Source organism: Octopus bimaculoides, chromosome 11 (assembly GCF_046866305.1).
Source record: "Octopus bimaculoides isolate indiv1 chromosome 11, ASM4686630v1, whole genome shotgun sequence".
NCBI classification, from domain to species: domain Eukaryota; kingdom Metazoa; phylum Mollusca; class Cephalopoda; order Octopoda; family Octopodidae; genus Octopus; species Octopus bimaculoides.
In genome coordinates this window covers 41311358-41331272 of record NC_142938.1, presented here as the reverse complement: position 1 = coordinate 41331272, position 19915 = coordinate 41311358, and the positions used below count along the sequence as shown (strand labels likewise).

Below are 19915 nucleotides of genomic sequence, written 5' to 3'. Positions count from 1 at the left end.
AGGCCTGATCCAAAATGCAACTGGAAACAATTTACTTTTGAGCCAGAACCTATACTCTCCAAACCTCTATCTCTCTACAGAGATTTAAAAAATGGATGTATGCAATTGTATGTCTCCATCCTGTAATCAACCTAGTAATCTCCCATTCAACACATCTAAAATAATTGAATCACTTGTAAACTATCCCTTCCTACACTACTTTAAATCTCTCTCCCCACCTCACTCACTCTCATTTAAAACTACCTCAAAGGGTTACATCAATTCAGATCCATAAAAGACCATCCCATATATCTTAATGTAGCCTCTTTCTGTTGAGATCTTCAGCAAAAAAAAAAAGAGAAAGAAACAATGTTACTTTTGTTGAATGTGTGAATTTTGTTGTCCTATCTAATTATAATCCTTAAAAGAGTCAATGGTTTATTACTGTTTATATTAAAATAGTAAATTTCCTTGTGAATTTTCTTTACTTCTGTAGAATACCAAATGGATCTCAGCAAGAAAGATGTATTAATCCAGTGGGTGAGTAAGATGTATGAGTATACTTATTTTAATCCCCATCTAGTGAAAAGTTGTATTAGCTTAGTAAGAATTCTAGGCTTAGTTTTCTTGTATTTCAAATATTCTTCTCTAAATGACACATGTTTCTGTTTCATATATTCTTCTTAAATACACCTTCTTACCTGTTTATCTACTTGGATGAGATATTGAATCGCTAAACTATACATGGTCATTTTTCCCCAAGCCTCACCCCACATTCCCTTCCCTGTTTTCAGAGTTGGCACTGTCAATGTAGGCACACTGAAAGGTAGGTCTAGTGATATTGTAGAGATGCTTGAAAGGAAACGGGTTGATGTATGCTGCACACAAGAGGTAAGATGGAGAGGAGCTTCAGCTAGGGTCCTCACAGGTAAGGCACATAGATATAAAGTCTTCTGGCAAGATAACATGGATGGAGTAGGAGGGTGTAGGCATATTCCTTGCGAAGAAATGGGTGGATAAGGTCATAGAGGTTGTCAGGGTATGCGATAGTGCTTAAGCTCAAGTTAGTCCTGCAGAACAGCACAGCTACAATTATCTCTGCCTACGCCCCACAAGCAGGGCTACCAAATGATCAGAAGGACCGTTTTTATGATACCCTTCTACAGGCTACCTCAAAGATGAGTGGCAATGACCTCATCATTGTGGCTGGAGATTTTAATGGGCATGTTGGGCAGAAATCCGGTATCTTCACTAGTGTACATGATATTGGTTCCCAGAATGATGAGGGAACTACGCTACTGCAGTTTTGTGATGCATGTAACCTTTTAATCTGCAACACTAAGTTCAGGAAGCTAAACAGCCACCTGATAACCTATCAATCAGGGGACTCTGCTAACCAGATTGATTTCATCCTCACCAGACAGCGGGATGCAGGGTTCCTCTTAATACAAAGACCCTCCCAGGTGAGGAATGCATCTCAATGTGCCCGTGAATTATCGTTGTTATTTGGTGTTAGCAAGCAAACAATATTGACTCACCTAATTCAAATCGGTGAAGTGAAAAAGTTGGATAAGTGGGTTCCATATGAACTCAATGAAAATCAGAAACAGCAACGTTTAGAAGCCTGCATTATGCTACCTTCTCATCATAAAAACGAATCATTTTTTTATCGAATTGTAACATTTGATGAGAAATGGATCCAATACAACAACTGTAAATGTTCAGCACAATGGTTGGACAAAGACGAGCCACCAAAACAGTCCAAAAAGCAAAATTCATCAAAAGAAGCTGATGGTGTGTGTTTGGTGGTCTGACGTAGGTGTGATCCATTATGATTTCATTAAACCTGGCTCATCAATCATGGCCAAAGTATACTGCAGCCAACTGGTGTGATCCATTATGATTTCATTAAACCTGGCTCATCAATTACGGCCGAAGTATACTGCAGCCAACTGGACCATATGATGCAGAAACTTACCAAAAAACAGCTTAGATTAGTCAACAGATCCACTCCTATTTTATTGCAAGACAATGCCAGACCACACATTGCAAAAATGACATTGGCAAAACTACAGGAATTGGAGTTGGAAGTTCTACATCATCCACTATACTCACCAGATCTTGACCCCACTGACGACGACGACTTCCAGAATTTGGATAACATTTTGATAGGAAAAAAATTTAATTCTGACGATGCTGTAAAACAGGCCTTCCAAGATTTTATTGACTCTATATTGCCAGGCTTTTACAGTTCCAGACTGGACAAACTACAGCCGAAATGGCAAAAGTGTATTGGCAATATGGGTGCATGCTTTGATGAATAAAACTATTCCTTGTATTTATAAAACACTAGCAAACTTTTTTTTCTTTTCTACAAATTTCATACTTGACGACCTAATATATTGTAAAAGGAAATCAGTCTCACGTATGTTATTAAAGTATTTTCTTTCATTCTTCCCTTCCAGTTGAACAAAATAAATCCTCACCTTGTCATAGAATCGCTCTCTGATTTGAGAGAAGGAGAGCAGTTTATTGCTTTATTGAACAAAATGTAAGTATATTTTGTTAACATAGTAGTTTGTATTATATATTCATTTATGTGAACTGTGGGGATGAGATGAGCCAGAAGGAAAGGGTTGTGATGTCAATGGTCAAGGGGCCTGACTAGAACAGGAAGGGGAAGAGAGGAAGTGAGGGAAGCAAGACCAGGGTCATCCTCTTTTGGCTTGGTGCACTCACCATGAATGGATATCAGCAGAGTGAGCTAGCGGGATTGGTAATAGCAGCTGCTAACATTAGGTGCGATGGGTAGAGCACATGTTTTGGACTTAGTACAGTTGGACAGTCAACAACAAGTAGGTAGGTGAACTGTATCTTATTTCCCCACATTACAATTCCCTCATACAGCAAGTTATTTCAGCACTTGTGTATAGATATATTTCTCCATTGTTGTTGTCCCCTTCCATGAGATGGCAGTAAAGTTAAGGATCAGCAGTGATGCTGTCAGACCTTTCTATGGTGAAGGAGATGTAGTGGCCTGGATCTGTAAGATCAAGGTAGTGGCCAGGCTACAAGGCATCAATGATGTAGCAGGTCTCATGGCCTTCTACCTGGAGGGAAGCACACTGGCACTGTACTTCGAGACGGATGAGGAAGATCAAGTGGCACTTGAGGAAAGTCTATATGGAGGAAACATACACCACATTTGCTAAGCTGGGAATGGTCAGGTGGACAGGGGAACAGGTCAATGAGTATGCCACGGAGGTTCAGAGACTGGCTATGCTATCTGGTTTTAGCAGAGAGGGTCTAGAGAAGGCAACACATCTGGCCTTCATAAATGGCTTTCCTGGTGACATTGGTGCAACTGCTGGGCAACAAGAAAATGGAGATGAGGGAGCTCATCACTCAAGCTCATGTGTCTACACAAAACACCAGGTAGAAGGCAGTGGTGATGGCAGCTGCAGAAGCCTGTGACGTAGTGCAACAACCGGTAAAGAACGAAGAGGAGAAAACTGCCATGAAGTGACAGTGACCATTCATGGGTGGGTGCTTCAAGTGTCAGGGACTGCACAGAGATGAAGCCCAGACCTGTTTGCTACTGGTGCAGGCAGGCTGGGCATATCACTCGAAATTGCAGCCAGGGAAAAGGCCACAGGGAAGTTGCTGCCTCTCAAACTTACCCTCGTGTGCAAGTAGAGATGCTTGTGCAGTTGCTGCTTGTAGTTGAAGTCTTGGTTGAGGAAAAGGCGTTCAAAGCCCTTGTGGATACGGGCTGCATGACGATTCTCATGACCCTAAGGGTGACAACAAAAATGGAAGGGGACAAATAGTGTTTGGGCAGTCATTGCCAGCAAAATTGGATGTAAGGGTAGCAGTGCAGGGCATAACATTGGGGCGTTGGGCATTTGTGATTGACCATGTGGTAGACGGAATTGGCATGGTAATGGGGATGGACACAATCAGCCGCCTTGAAGGTGTCAGTGTTGGTGGAGACATGGTTTTATTTGGTGGTTCAGGGGCTTCATATGCCATGAATCTGCAACATGAGAGGGAGCAGAGCTCCACAAGGGAGTGTACTGCTTACATCAGTGAGGACAGAGATTTTCAGGTGGTGTTCAGTGGTCAGTGGTGGATGGTAGAGTGTTGCTGGAAAGGAGAGCCCCTGATGCTGAAGAACAGGCTGAGCTGCTACCAGCATACCTTGAAAGGACATACCAAGAGTGAGTTTGAAGGAAAGGTAGAGAGGTGGATTAAGGAGGGTGTCCTTATCCTGTGGAAGGAGGAGGTGGTGAGCAGAGTACTACCACTAATGACAGTGGTGCAGCCAACAAAGGGCAAAGTCAGGCTGGTACTAGACTTTTGGAAGAGGAATGGCCACGTATTGTACCACACAGGTGGTGAGGTGACTGACATCTGCGGTGAGATGTTGCATGAATGGAGACAGAGGACAAGGGTAGCGATGATTGTTGACTTGAAGTCAGCATATTTTCAGCTCCATGTGAGCAAGAAACTGTGACAGTATCAGCTGGTGCAATATAAGGGCCAGACATACTATTTGACTAGACTGGGTTTCAGGCTAAATTCTTTGCCGATGATCATGGTGACAGTGCTCAAGTCTATCCTGGGAAAGGTAGACAGGATCAGAAGGGCCACCAATTCCAATATAGATGACATCTTGGTAGACGAGACTGTAGTTCCTGCCACAGAGGTTGTAAGTCATTTAAAGAAGTTTGGGCTGATTGTGAAGTCCTTGGAGTCGATGGTTGGAGGAGTTGCACTGGAGCTCAAGTTTCAAAGAGATAAAACAGGCCCATTAGTGTTTTGGAGGGGGAATGAGATCCCGGAACTGGGTACCAGCATCAGCAGGAGAGAACTAGTCTCAATGTTTGAAAGACTAGTGGGTCACTACCCAATCCCAAGGTGGTTGCAAATAGCATGCAACTACATCAAGAGACAAGCAGATGGGGCAAACTGGGGAGACAGTGGCAATGATGTGGGAGATCCTAGAGAGGACAAGAGCAGAAGACCCAGTAAGAAGGAACTAGTGTGTGCCTAAATTGGAGAATGGAACTGTATGGTGTGATGCTAGCAGCATAGCGAGAAGGGTTTTACTGGAAATCAGAGGTGTCGATGTGGAGGATGCGACCTGGCTTAGAACAGATGATTACAACCATATCAACATGGTTGAGTTGGTGAATCTGACACTGAAATGGGGGCTGCACTCAATTAAAATCCAAACTGGATCGGTAGGATCATTGATCACTGGTGAAAAGAGTGTTTGAACCAAAGGGAGTTGCAGAGATGTTAGTAAAGCATTGCCTAGGGTTCTAGGAGAGCTGGCTGCCAAATTTTACTTGAAGCTGAAAGGAACAAGGCAGACATTTTGATCAGGGTGAAAAGGTCTGGTTGGCAGAGCTGGAAGATTCGAAGCAGGGAATAGCTGCAGGATGTCGGTTAAGTAACTCGGAATTAAGGAGACTTCATGCCATGCATCATATGGGCATGGGTAGAACCGTATATCTTGCCAAGAGGGTTGACACCAACGTTACTAGATAGAGCATCCAAAAGGTGGTCGGGAACTGTGACAGGTGTCAATCCAGCGACCCTGCTCTGGGTGTGCATGAGCAGGGAATCATTTCAGTAGAGCACAACTGGAAATAATTGGCAGTGAGTGTGACACACTACCGGCAGGGGACATATCTCTTGATGGTTGACTGTGGGCCAGGTTGGATGGCTATTTGGAGAGAAATGAAGACAGGCAGCACGGACAAGATTGCTTGTATCCTGAACAAGATATTCCTGGAGCGGGACCCTGTGATTGAATTACTGATAGACAACAGCATTGCATTTCGTTTGGAGATACTGTAAGAGATGCTTGATAAGTGGAACATACGCTGCTTCTTCAGAGTGGCATACAGGCTGAGTGGAAATGGGATCATGGAAAGACATCAACAAACGAACAAGGTCATGGTGGAGAGGGAGCGCATCTCACCGCCGAAAGCAGTATTCAGGTGCAATATGTCACCCCAATCAAGACAGGCCAAAGAATCTGTGTCACACAGAGTGATATTCAGATATGAATGGCGACATCCAAGTAAGCCATCAGGATGCCCTGCAGAAGAGAGAAGGACTGTCTTCGTGAAGGTGGGAGATGAAGTCTGGGTCAAGCCCTGAAGGCATGCTGCACATCTCAGTGGAAAAGAGGAACAGTGATGGCTGTTAATTCCAAAAATAACGTTTCTGTGGATGGAATACTGCATCAAGTCTTGGATGTTCACAGAATTGTTGCTTCGCCGGAGGAGAGGAAGAGAACGAGGCTCCTTCCCTACAGAGATCACAGTGTGTGAGGCGTCCACCTGGGTGGATGGCAGATTTTGACATTGAGCAAAGTGTGGATGTGATCTTTGAGATAAAGGAGATGTGTGGGGATGAGATTTGCGAGAAAGGGCTGTGACATCAGCAGTCAATGGGCCTGATCAGTACAGAAAAGGGGAGAGAGGAAGTGAGGGAAGCAAGACCAGGGTCATCCTCTTTTGGCTTGACGCACTCACCATGAACGAACGTCATGGGATTGATAGTAGCAGCTGCTAACATTAGTGCAACAGGTAGGGCACATGTTTTGGACTTAGTATAGTTGGACAGCCAACAACAAGAATGTAGGTGGACCATATCTTATTTCCCTGCATTAGTTTCCACATACAACATGAACAGAATTACCATTTTTGAACAACATTTTATTTTATATACAAATTGTTTTACATCAATCTTTCCATAATCACATGAATGAGATTGTAACTTCTAACATTTAACTATTGCTAACTACATAGCTATGGAATGAGAGTGAAACTTATCAATCAAATATACAGAGTTATGTAACTTGCACAGAAGCAACCTGGTTTAAACACTGTTCTTAAGTAATCCAGTCCATCTGGAACCACTTACCATTAAATTATTGTAATTTAAAAATTTTGTTTTGTTAACTTGTGATGCTGAGTCCTACTTCTCTTGTAGAACTAGAGAAGGCAATAGAAGACTCTGGGTCTTATTACAGGTTGTATATTATAGGTAATTCTGGTACCACAATAATATATTCCATTTTTTACTCATTATGCATAGATATTCCGCTGTAGTTGGATGTCTTCTGTCATTAAAGGGAAGCCTTTGATGACGAGTAATTGGAGAAAGGGATTCAAAAAGAATGAAGGTCTGAGAAGGAGGAGGAATTTGAGAAAGTGAGTGTTTGGAATGAGATAATGGAATAATGCAATTTGGAAAGGAAACTGATGAAAGAAAGATCAGAAATGGGTATTAGTGAGGTGGGAATAGGAAAGTAAATGTGCATATAGAGAGTACTCAACAAATTAGAGCATATACATCAACACAGGTAACTGAGGAGGGAAACTAGAAAGAAAAGAAAGCACCATGATATCATAAAAATCAAATGAGTGGGAGGGTGAAAGGAACAAGAGTATTATCATATTATGCAGGGATATGTAGAGGTGGTCAGGGAGAGAAGGTGTGATTGGCAATGACAGGTGGACATAGGTAGAGGTGGGTGATGAGTTAAATGTGAGAGTAGGTGAGGGGTGGCAATAGAGGTTATTCAGAGAAAAGAGAGTACTGGCAGACAACATAGCATGATTAAGTGTGTATTGTATAAGGGATGATGACAGTGGCCTAATGCAGTCTCCTGTATATAGGTTGGTGTTAGGAAGAGTAAGTAGGCAGAGTGATGAGGCTGGTGCAATGGTGGGGAAATGAGAAATGGAGTGCTATGAGTGATAATGAGAAGGTGATTGAACAATAGGTAGATGAGAAGGAGGTCAAGGATGTAACGCGAGGGGCAACAAATGCAAGCCTGGCAGGGTACAAATATTGCAGCCTCTAAACACTTCCTTTGAATAAGAGTACATGTTGCTGTTGATGGTCAGGTCTTTTGTAGCATTGTGTACCACCAATCAATACAGTTCTTTGTCATCTCCTTCGTGAGATGAAGTATCTTCAAATAAGCCTTCACTACTTTGTTCCAAGTCTTCTTTGATTTCCCTCTTCTGTAGGCTCCTCTAACTTGGATTGCTCAGCACTTTTCTATGTAGCAGTCATCTTCCATGCACATCACATGCCTACACCATTAGATTTCGATTATATCTGAATTTGTTGTGAAAAATGTTCTCGAAGAGTGGAGAGAGGAGTTTCAAAAAATTCACATGAGCCAGCTTTGTTTCTTCGTAACTTTCAGAAAACTGGGTATTTTTAAGTGAAAATTTTGACATATAACTTTCAGAGTGTGTAGATTGCAATTATATCAGAATTTAATATAGAAATAAAATTGGTGCGATAATACAATACTTACTGACACAACAAATTCCGATATAATTGTAATCTACACCATCTGAAGCGCATTCATAGAAAATTTCATTAAAAAATATCCATATTTCTGAGCCAAGAAATACGATGGAGCACATATGTGTAAATATGCTACAGCTAACTCTGGCTAGTTACTGTGTATCATTGCACATGCATTACTGGAGCTCCATAGTAAATGTGTATTACTTTAAAATATAATTGTAGATATATGCCTATATATATATATATATATATATATATACTCTCTGAGTGGTTGGCGTTAGGAAGGGCATCCAGCTGTAGAAACTCTGCCAAATCAGACTGGAGCCTGGTGTTGCCATCCGGTTTCACCAGTCCTCAGTCAAATCGTCCAACCCATGCTAGCATGGAAAGCGGACGTTAAACGATGATGATGATGATGATGATGATATATATATATATATATATATACGTGTGTGTGTGTGCATATCTTTATATTTGTCTCCACTACCACTTGACAACCAGTGTTGGTTTGTTTACATGCTCATAACTTAACAGTTCGGCATAAGAGACCAATAGAATAAGTACCATGTTTTATGAAGATAAATACTGGGGGGGGGGGGGGTCAATACATTTGATTAAAATCCTTCAAGGCAGTTTTCCAGCATGACCACAATCCAATGACTGAAACAAGAAAAAGATAAAAAATATATTAAATTCCTTTAGTCAGTTATAGTTTTCTGAAGATTTCAAATTTTAATGAAAGTATAGACAAGGCATCAGTGGTTTTCTAAAATACAATCTGTAACAGTTATTTATTTGTTTTATTTAGAAAAGATACTTCTCATGATGTGACTACAAGGAAAGAACGCTTTGAAATTATACAGAAGTTTATTGAGGGTATGTTGTTTTACTATATTCTTTGTTGTTGTTGTAGTTTTTTGACTCAGTTATTTTGTGATTGTTTCAGTTCTAGTTTGATAAGTATTGTTAGACTATTTTATAGAGATCATGTATCCCAGGGAAGAAAACTAAATGAAGAAGTGACACTGAGGAGTGTTCAAATGTTCAGTTTAAAGTCACATAAATATCTTCAGTTCACAAAAAAGCATTGAACTATATCCTTTAAGGAACATAAATTTTGTTTACTTTGTCCTTTCTACGTTATGAATGCATAACAACTGCTATTTGATAGGTGCTCCTTTAGGAAAATCAGCAGACCACCACTCTCCTTTTGCAATCTCAGGAAGTCACCCACTCACCCTCTCCAGTCACTGGCCTACTCACTGTCACTGGCCTACTCACTGTCACTGGCCTACTCACTGTCACTTTTCTCTACATCTCACTCTCCACTGAGGCAGTCATGTTTCCCTAGAATGCAAGATTCCTTTATCTGTCTCTCAAGCCTACTCCCACCTCAATTGAGGGAGTTTGTCTTGCAAGTTACTTTGTGATCTAACTGTTGCTGGTGCCACATAAAAAGCACACAGTGCACTCTGTAAAGTGGTTAATGTTAGGAAAGACATCCAGCTATAGAAAGCATGACAAAGCAGACAGCAGGAATTGGTGACTTGCCAATTTCTGTGGATCCATTCAATCCATGCCAGCATGGAAAACAGATGTTGAATGATGATGGACATATAATACTATTCATATAAAACTTTTTAATTTGTTGGCCTCACGGAGGTGAAGTGGCTGAGTGCTTTTTGAGTGTTGGACCTCACAGAGGCAGTGACCGAGACCTTTGGCATTATATTGTGCTTGAGCACAATCGCAATTGTGGCAGATACCGGTGTCGCACAAATTGGCACCCATGCCGGTGGTACATAAATGCACCCGAGTGTCACAGAAATGGCACCCGTGCCAGTAGCACATAAAAGCACCCATTACACTCTCAGAGTGATTGGCATTAAGAAGGGCATCCAACTGTAAAAAGCCATACCAAATTAGACTGGAGTCTAGTGCAGTCTTCCAGTGCCCCAGCCCAGTCAGACCATCCAACACATGTCAGCATGGACAACGGACATTAAATGATGATGATGATGATGTATCATATTTACTACCATAGATAAAAATGAATGTAATGAGATTAAAACACCTCTTTAATATTGTTTTCAAATTTTGGCACAAGGCCAGTAATTTCGGGGGAGTGGGTTAAGTTGATTACATCGATCCCAGTATTCAACTAGTACTTATTTTATCAACCCCGAAAGAATGAAAGGCAAAGTCATCCTTGGCAGAATTTGAACTCAGAATGTGAAGATGGATGAATCTCTTTAGTTAATACTAATCCTAGATGATAATCTTCTAATTTTACTCCTTGTTCTTGCTGGCATGACTAACCGAGAAACAATATCTTTGTTTCTAGATAAATATGATTATAAACTTGTTGAACAAGTAAATTTTGACAAAGCTGATGAACTGGATTTTGCCAAGGTAAGCTATTTAAGGATGTCATTGGTATATATATACTGTTCGTATCCACATATTTGTGTACAAGTGTTATTTTAAATGAGACCATTAAAATATCTTTATTGCTAAATAAATATATTCTCACCATTCTTCCCCCACTCCCCACTAAATATTCATTTTATGAAAAAATATTTTTTCTATATAGGAAAAAGCAAAATGCATAACACTAAAACTTCTTATGAAAGGTAAGGCACCTTTCACAATACCAGCTTTAATAGTGTGATACTTTAAGTTCAGAGATCCATAAAGATTACATTTAAACTAGAATTATCCAAGTGTTCCCTCATAGTGTGGCTCCTGTAGTTACATTTGAATTACATATTCAGCTGATAGTATACATTATAAAAAGACATCAAGTAAACTGAATAGTTGATTCTACATGCATACATATAGGCATGGTGCAAGATCATTCGTATGTTCATGGTATTGTAGCGTACACTCTAGTGAAATTCCTCTCCCCTTTATTATATATACAGGCATTCGAGCATAGCAGACAACAGCTAGCTTTTGGCCACTATTTGGACCCCGTTGTATCCACTACTCTGACTGGTTCGTATTGACGCAATTTGTCTTTTACTCTCTCACGCCAGTATGTAGCATATAACTAATCGGAGCCCCTAAATAAGATCATGTGAGACAGCCTTTTTTCAACCCCATTTGAGCCTACTGTTCCTTATAAAAACTCACCTTCTCCTTGACTCAAGGTCTTTGGTTCCTGACCTTTTAAGGTCTAGCCACTGACCACACAAAACACAACCAGTTCTAGTGACAATGTCAGACGACCCGTCCAACAACATTATGGCAACCTCCATCTTCATTGCCACCATCTTCTTAATGACGTCAACAACATTTCTATGTACACAGCTCAACCAGCAACTAGCACAGGTTCCAACATAGCACTGTTCATGAATTACTTCATTATGGTTAACAGCAAATATATAACCTGCGAAAACTCCTGTACAATTAACCCAAGCAGCATCATTACAGCCACAACTTCGTATGGCACATACCACAACTGGCTCTGCATCAACGCCACAGCTTCTTGATACAGTATTTCTATTATCGTGTACAATTAACTATGAACTGGTATTTCTAATTCTTGTGTCTACGAACATTCGTTTAACTTCTCATTATAGACTCTCTCACTGTTTCTTCCTCATTGTTATTCTTATATGTACTTAACGCACATGCATACATCCATGTCTATACACTTAGTTCTCATGACAGCCTGTCTATTATTCTGTATACATGACGCACACACAGACACACAGGTTAACATATCAAATAAAACTTCTCTCAAGCATTCTATCCGGTTGTGTCTCTCTCTTTGCCCACTGGCATATATGCATTATTACAGCCTTCTGAACAGAGTTGTTATTAGATGGTTTCACCACCTGAGACCACGACCTTTCAATAATGCTAAACCCAACATTCTAAATCACCATTCCTTCTAAAATGGTGACCCAACATAGAACATGGACCACCGACCATCTAAAGTATTGTTGCAATATATATACATAATGTGAAGATGCATGGTCTAGTGGTTAAGGTGTTGCATTCATGATTGTAAGATCATGGTTTTAATTCCCAGGTCAGGCAATGTGTTGTGTTCTTGAGCAAAACACTTCATTTCACATCGGTCCTGTCCACTCAGCAGTAAATGAGTTCCAGCAATAGCTGGGAAGTTAACTCTGCAAAGAAATGGTATCCCATTCAGTGGAGAATGATGTAATCTTTATTGCATATATCCCATGGAAACCACATTAAGCTCCAGCTTTACAAGTCTTAGGATTCAGCCTCATTGAGGAGATGACAAAAAACTGAGACTTATGGCAGTTTGTTGTGCTTGAGAAGCTAAGTAAAACTGTGGCCATCCATGCATACAGGCAAGTCCTTTACAACCTGTGCCAGCACAATGTAAAAAGCACCCATGCTGGTGCCACATAAGAAGCACTTAGTCATGTAAAATGCACTTGTGCCAGTGCCACATAATAAGCACTTGTGCTGATGCTACATAAATAGCACTCATGCCAGCACCATGTAAGAAGCAGTTATGTCAGCACCAAGTGTAAAGAGCACATATCGGCGCCATGTAAGAGTACCCATGCTGGTGCTATGCGAAAGCGTCCAGCGGACTCTGTAAAGTGGTTGTCATTAGAAAGGGGATCCAGCCATAGAAACCTTATCAAAACAGACAAATCATGTCTGGGCAGCTCTCCAATTGGCCAGCTCCTGTCAAACCGTCCAACCCATGCCAGCATGGAAAACTGACATTAAATGATGATGATGATATATTACTAGCTTGCAGTGAATGTTTTTGTTAAATCAAAAGTTGATTGTATTCTGTAATTGGATTATTTCAGATTGCTGTGCTTGTGTTGGCAGCTGGGGTAAAAGGGGAACCTCAGGAAGAATTCATGAAGGCAGCACTCTCATTGAATGTGCAGTCACAATTAGAGATAATGAGCATTTTAAAGCAAGCCTTAACTCTTCCTTTATATAATCTTCAACTAGATAATCTCTTCACCCATAAACATTGTGAGTAATTTTTATGTCTTTTTCATTTTTGGCTCAATTTCCATCTATAAATATATTTTCCATCATATCATTTCCTCACATAGATTTTGCCCACTTATCTGCTATGGTGGAAAGGGCATGGACTTAGAAAGGATTTCTATGACTGTATAATAAGAAAAGATAATGAAGATTTGTAGATATCTAATTCCCAACAGATTTATCAGTTTCATTAAGCTTCTATATTGCTAAGTTTTTTGACGAACACTTCATAAAACATGAAAATGTATGTGAATAATCATGGCATAATCATTAGCAATACAATTTTAGGAGAGTGGGTTATATATCATTAGATATACACCTAACTTTCCTACATTAAATTAGAAGTGAACTGAACACAGAAACTCCAAACTGATCAACAACAACAAATATTTATTGTACGGTGGAAAATAAAACAGCTTCCAATTGTCCGGTTTTAGAGTAGCCTGAAATGTAGATATACGGTTCCTCGAGCTGGTGTCGTTGTAGAGACAACTTGGTTCAACCACACTCAAATGGGAGAGCTTGCTTAGACGTCTTGCTTGGTCGCTGTCAGGCTTGGTAAAGAGGCAGACTCATAGCGGGAACGCTTCGATGTTGAAACCCACGCATGCGTGGTTAAGGATTCAGCAATGGCGCCTATGCCTTTTGGTGCCAATATGACGTCACTACACAATTATTTTGTGTGAATTCTTACTGCAAGCACTAGGAATTAAGAAACTATATGTGCTCATTGGAACCTCAAAGCAGTCTCTTACTCTACTTAAAATAACAACTATATCTCCTTCAAATCCAGCCAACTGCCTAAAAAAAAACAAAAAAGAAAGAACACTAATAATGTAGTTCAAGACACATTATACTTAACAAAACAGATTGATCTTGGCTGCAATATGAGGATGGGCTGAAAAGTTCATTGGCTGACTATGAAGGAGTGATGCTAGAGCAGTGAGATCTTGCATACATTAATTTCAACTCTCCTTATTAATAACTGTATTGTTTCTTTTCAGGTAAACTGACATCTCACTATTCAAAGAAGACTTCAGAAGTAACTAGTAGTGACTTTTCTTAAAAATCAGCAAAATTTGGCACCATCATGTTATCAAGTACCTGCAGAAAAAGGCGTTTAGCCCCAAGGAGATTCATACTGACATGGTTGCTACATTAGGGGACGACACTCCAGCTTTATCCACAATGCAAAAGTGGGCAGCTGAATTTAGGAGGGAAACAGGGAGTCTTGAAAATGACCCAAGGTTTGGTTGTCCTGTAACTATCACCACCAAGGAAAACATTGTTCATGTTCACTACATGGTGATTACCCCATGAGAGGGTTGAGAATGTTCTGCACAATGAACTTGGCATATTGAAAGTTTCTGTTTGGTGAGTGCCACGTCTTCTGACACCTGCTCAAAAGTGCACCAGGCTGATGACATCACAAGAAAATCTGAGACATTGTTTGAGGCAGATCCAGCTGGTTTCCACAAACATTTCCTAACCCAGGATGAGTGTTGTGTTCATGACTTTGAACCAGAGACAATGTATTCAGTGGAAACACCTCTCCTGCTCCAAAGAAAGCCAAGGTTGTTCCACCTGCAGGGTAGGTGATGGCCTCAGTGTTTTGGGATGCAAAAGGCATTGTGTTTATTGTCTATTTTCAAAAGAGTCAATAGAGAGTACTCTGCCAATTTGCCAAAGAAGTTATGAAAGGTTATCAAGACCAAATGTCCAGGAAAACTGCAGAAAGGATCTGGTTTCCTCAGGACAATGCTCCAGCATTGATTTCAATGGTTCCTGTGCATGACTGTGGCTTTGAACTGGTTGATCACCCTCCCTATTCTTCTGAATTGGTGCCATCTGAGTATCATCTGTTCCCCAACATGAAAAATCACTTGGCCGGAAACCAGTATCGCAGTGATGATGACATCATATCTACTGTTGATAACTCTTTTGAGCAACTGGATGAAAGCTACTTCACCAAAGGGATCCATGCACTGCAGCACTGATGGAAGAAGGGTGTGGAGTGCAAGGGGAGCTATGTTGAAAGATAAATCTCATTTGGTCACATTCCATGAGAGTATCTTGGTCAGCCTATGAACTTTTCAGCTGACCCTTGTACCTGATTATAGATCTGACTGATCAGTACTGAGCCAAGGCTAAACTACAACTTCTATCAAAAATGTAATTTTATTAATTTTATACCAAAAGCAAATCTCTATGGGCAAAAACTATTCTTGTGTTCTTGACCAACATTGTGCATACTTAAATCTGATGACTTTTATTTGAAATAAAAACTATCTATTGGTGATATAGAGTTACTTCATTACATCTTATGATTTCTATATTAATCTGTCATTTTACAATTTTCCAGTGGAAATCTTTGACTCAGAGAATAATGAACATTCAGGTCAGTTTATTGCTTATATTAGAATCTAATTATATCATCATCATCATCATTTAACTTCCATTATCCATGCTGGCATGGGTTGGACGGTTTAACTAGGGCTGGTAAGCTGAGGGGCTGCACCAGACTCCAGTCTAATTTGGCATGGTTTCTATGGTTGGATGCCCTTCCTAACACCAACCACTCTGATGTGTAATGGGTGCTTTTCATGTGCCACCAGCATGGGTGCTAGTTACATGACACCTGCATCAACCACAACTACAATTTCACTTGGCTTGATGGGTCTTCTAAAGCATGGCATATCTCCAGAGGTCTCAGTCATTAGTCATTGCCTCCATAAGGCCCAACGTTCAAAGATCATGCTTCACCAGCTTGTCCCATGTTTTCTTGGGTCTACCTCTTCCACAGGTTCCCTCCACAGTTAGAGATCAGCACTTCTTTATACAGCTATCCTCGTCCACACGTATTACATGACCATATCAGTACAGTCATCTCTTGCACATCACATCTGATGCCTCTTATGCCCAACTTTTTTCTCAAGATGCTCACACTCTATCATACATGCACACTAACATTGCACATCCAGTGAAGATGCTAGCTTCATTTCTTACAAGCCTACACATGTCCTCAGCAATCACAGCCCATGTTTCACTGCCATGTAGCATAGCTGTAAATACACAGGCATCATACAATCTGCCTTTCACTCTGAGTGAGAGGCCCTTTGTTGCCAAGAGGTAGAAGCTCTTTGGACTTTACCCAGTTTATTTCTGTGAAATATTAGAAAACTTTTGAACTGTTATTTGTCATGATTTATTAACAAATCAAAGGACAACTTGGAAAATTCTTGAAACATGTGCCACTACTGGGCAAGATGATGTCCATGGAAGAAAATTCTAATCTCAACTTGCACAGTCACAATATGGAAAATTATAACCATACTGCGATAATCAATGTGTACTCTTAATAATAACCAAGTCAATATAGGAAATTATCGCTGAACTGTTATAATTATGATGAATGTATGGTCCCATAATAACTTTTTAAATCAGGTGAGAACTGAAAATAAAGCAAATTTGTTTGTCCCATCTTTCATGGTATGAAAATGTCATGTAAATGGAATGGCCAACTATGACAGAAAAGAAGAGTGTGATTGACGTGAAACATAGGGAAATAAAAACTGATGAGGCTAACTTCATATATATATATATATATATATATATATATATAGGTGATGAGATGGGATGATGAGATAGAAAACAGGATTGAGAGGAATAATAACATACTATACTGAAAACCTGTCCGACACCAAATAACAGTTGCTAAAATGTTAAAATGATGATTATGATGAAGTATAAATACTATATTTATGTGTGTGTATATACAAGAAAATAAGTTTTCTTTTTTTTTCACATTTTATGTAGGCACAGGCATGGCTGTGTGATAAGAGGCTTGTTTCCTAATCATGTGGTTTTGGGTTCAGATCTACTGTGCAGCACCTTGGGCAATTGTCTTCCACTATAGCCCCAGGCCAACCAAAGCATTGTGACTGAGTCTGGTGGATGGAAACTGAAAGAAGCCTGTTATATATATATATATACGTTTGTGTATCTTTATGTTTGCTCACCACTAACACTTGACAATTGGTGTTGGCTTGTTTATGTCCCCATAACTTAGCAATTCAGCAAAAACAGACTGATATGATATAGGCTTAAAAATAAGCATTGGGGTTGATTTATTCAACTAAACCCTTCAAGGTAGTGACCCAGCAAAACCACAGTCCTAAGACTGAAACAATTAAATGATATAAAAGATATATTAGTTGACACATAAAGAAAAGAAAAGAATTGAAAATGCACTTAGAGTCTTTAAGAAAATTCATTTATATTTTCTCAAACTCCATCTCACACTACTATTGAAAATCATGGTATTGTAAAACCAGATATGCAAATGTAAGTAAATCTTCTTAACTATCTCAGACCTGGGCTTCTGTGTCCAGTCATTTAAGCGAAGTCATTTTGAGTAAAGTTAAAATTACAAGCATTTTGAGTGCTGCCTATTAAGCAATGTCAATTTGAGTGAAGTTGATAAAAATAAAAATTTAATAGAAATTTACAAATTTTTTTGTATGAATAATTACGCCTTCACAACATATAAATAAAGAATTATTAAAAATTAACACATTTTATTGTAGAATGAACTAAAAATTCACAACATTTAAAATTTAAAAAATTAATTCTAGAAAGAATAAAAATTCAAAAAGTAACATTGTAGACAAGGTGACTAAGATAATCTGTAATTTCTAAATCTTTTGATTCAATAATGCTTTTAATTCTTCTTTCTAAATTCACATATTTCCTCTTCTTTAGTGCAGGTTCTCTTGAATAAATTCCAAAATATTCCATCTTTTTTAGGCTCTCTTCCCTTCTTAAAGCCTCTATTAAGAGCAAAACTGTTAGGTGACTACAAGATAGACTGCCTTGGAAAGCAGTGTGCCATCCTTCTATGGCATTATTTGTTTGTGGGAGATCCATCTGAAGCCTTCTAAAAATGTTCCACAATAATATTGGAAATTTAGATTTTCTTCTACGGTTGTTTGCCAATGGGTGGCCAATATAATTATCTTCAAAATAATCGAAAATAATGTCAAGTTCTTCATCATAATTTTCCAATTCACGTTTGGCTTGAAACCCTGCTATGACATCATCTGTAGGGAGAAATGCTAATCATTTTGATTAGCATTCAAACATTTTCTTCATTAACATATCTTTCTCTTAAAGCTTCATCGGTAATCTTTCTCCATATACTCTGTCCCAAATGGAAGAAACATCCTGCTTGAGTGTAGAAATGTGAGTGTTATTGCATTTCTTGTAGCAATTTCAAAGTCTATTAAGATGGAGACAGGATCTAGCAAAAGCTCTATTTCTTTCAGTATAGTGAATATTGCTGTGTAACTTACCTCACATTTATTCTTAAGTAAAGCATATATACAAAGTATTACACTTTCCTTTATCAATGCATGCATTGTAAAAATTGGTAGGAAAATACTTGGAGTCATTTTGAAAGTTCTGTCAGCTAACCATTGATGATTGATTCTCAGCCTGGTAAAACTTTCATTAGTACAAAAAATTATTATTCTTTTCTCATCACTTATACCACTGTCATTGAGAATAAAATTATCACCCATGAAAGTAGACCACAAGGATTCCAGAATAATGATAGATGCAGCTAATTGAGGGGGTGGAGGGTAATTCCCCATAGTGCTTTGCCTCCTAGATACGGTATGTTTTAATTTTGTTCCCAATTTGATCTTTGCTGCAAGTTTGTTTTGTAGACCAGCAATGGCATCTTGGAGTATGTATCTCAATGGATCATGCATTGTTACAGCAGCTTTGCAGACTTTCTTCAACTTTTTCCTCACTGACTTTAACAGGTTCAGGAGCATGCGAGTATTCTCATTTCCCAGTGCAATTTCTATCCTTTTCGTATTCCAAAGAGGTATTCAACTGTCCTTTGCAACCTTTCATTACGCCATGTAATTGTGGTTTGAGTAGCTTTATCCTTTTTATAGATGAAACCATTATAGGCTATTTTGTTTTTGCCATGATTCAAAACAATAATGTCCATGATAAGTTAGCTACAGATGCTTCTAATAAAATTTGAATAACTGATTTTTAAAAAAAATCAAGGTCATTTAAATTAATACCCATCAATTGCTGATGTCGGTTGCAATATATGTAATAGTATATATTTCGCTTAAAACTAACCTTTGCTGAAAGTACTGTTCACTCATAATGTTTCACTTAAAAATGACTTTGCTAAAAATTAACTTTGTACAAAATGACTTCGCTAAAAATTATCTTTGCTAAAAGTGAACGGAACCATCTAACTTTACCCTCCACCTGGTTTCCTGAGCAAAAGAAAGTAAATAGGTGCATATACAGCTCAAGAGTAATGATTGCAAAAAAGCTAATGGACAGAATCACAAAAAAATTCAGGCAAACAACAATAATAAGCCTATCTCTCAAAAACCATGTTTTTTCATTGCAGGCTAACTAATGGACTGAATCACAAAAAGAAAAACTCAGAAGAATAACAATAATAAGCCTATCTCTCTACTATTGTATTTGTTCGCCCTAATCTCTATACTTTCCTCATCACTTTCACTAGTTTGATTGTCCAAATCTCCCT

General features: G+C 39.1%; 1 protein-coding gene across 5 annotated transcripts in view; it reads left to right on the top strand.

Annotated features, from left to right (window-relative positions):
* Nucleotides 1-19915, top strand: part of LOC106868476 (uncharacterized) — a 79761-nt gene that overhangs the window by 4783 nt on the left and 55063 nt on the right. For all 5 annotated transcript variants that reach the window (XM_014913757.2, XM_089359855.1, XM_089359856.1 and 2 more), the window contains exons 2-7: nt 476-519; nt 2445-2530; nt 9137-9204; nt 10673-10740; nt 13140-13314; nt 15695-15730. In XM_014913757.2, coding sequence (XP_014769243.2) covers nt 484-519; nt 2445-2530; nt 9137-9204; nt 10673-10740; nt 13140-13314; nt 15695-15730 — 469 coding nt within the window. In that variant the 5' untranslated portion in view covers nt 476-483. The remainder of the gene's footprint in view (nt 1-475; nt 520-2444; nt 2531-9136; nt 9205-10672; nt 10741-13139; nt 13315-15694; nt 15731-19915) is intronic.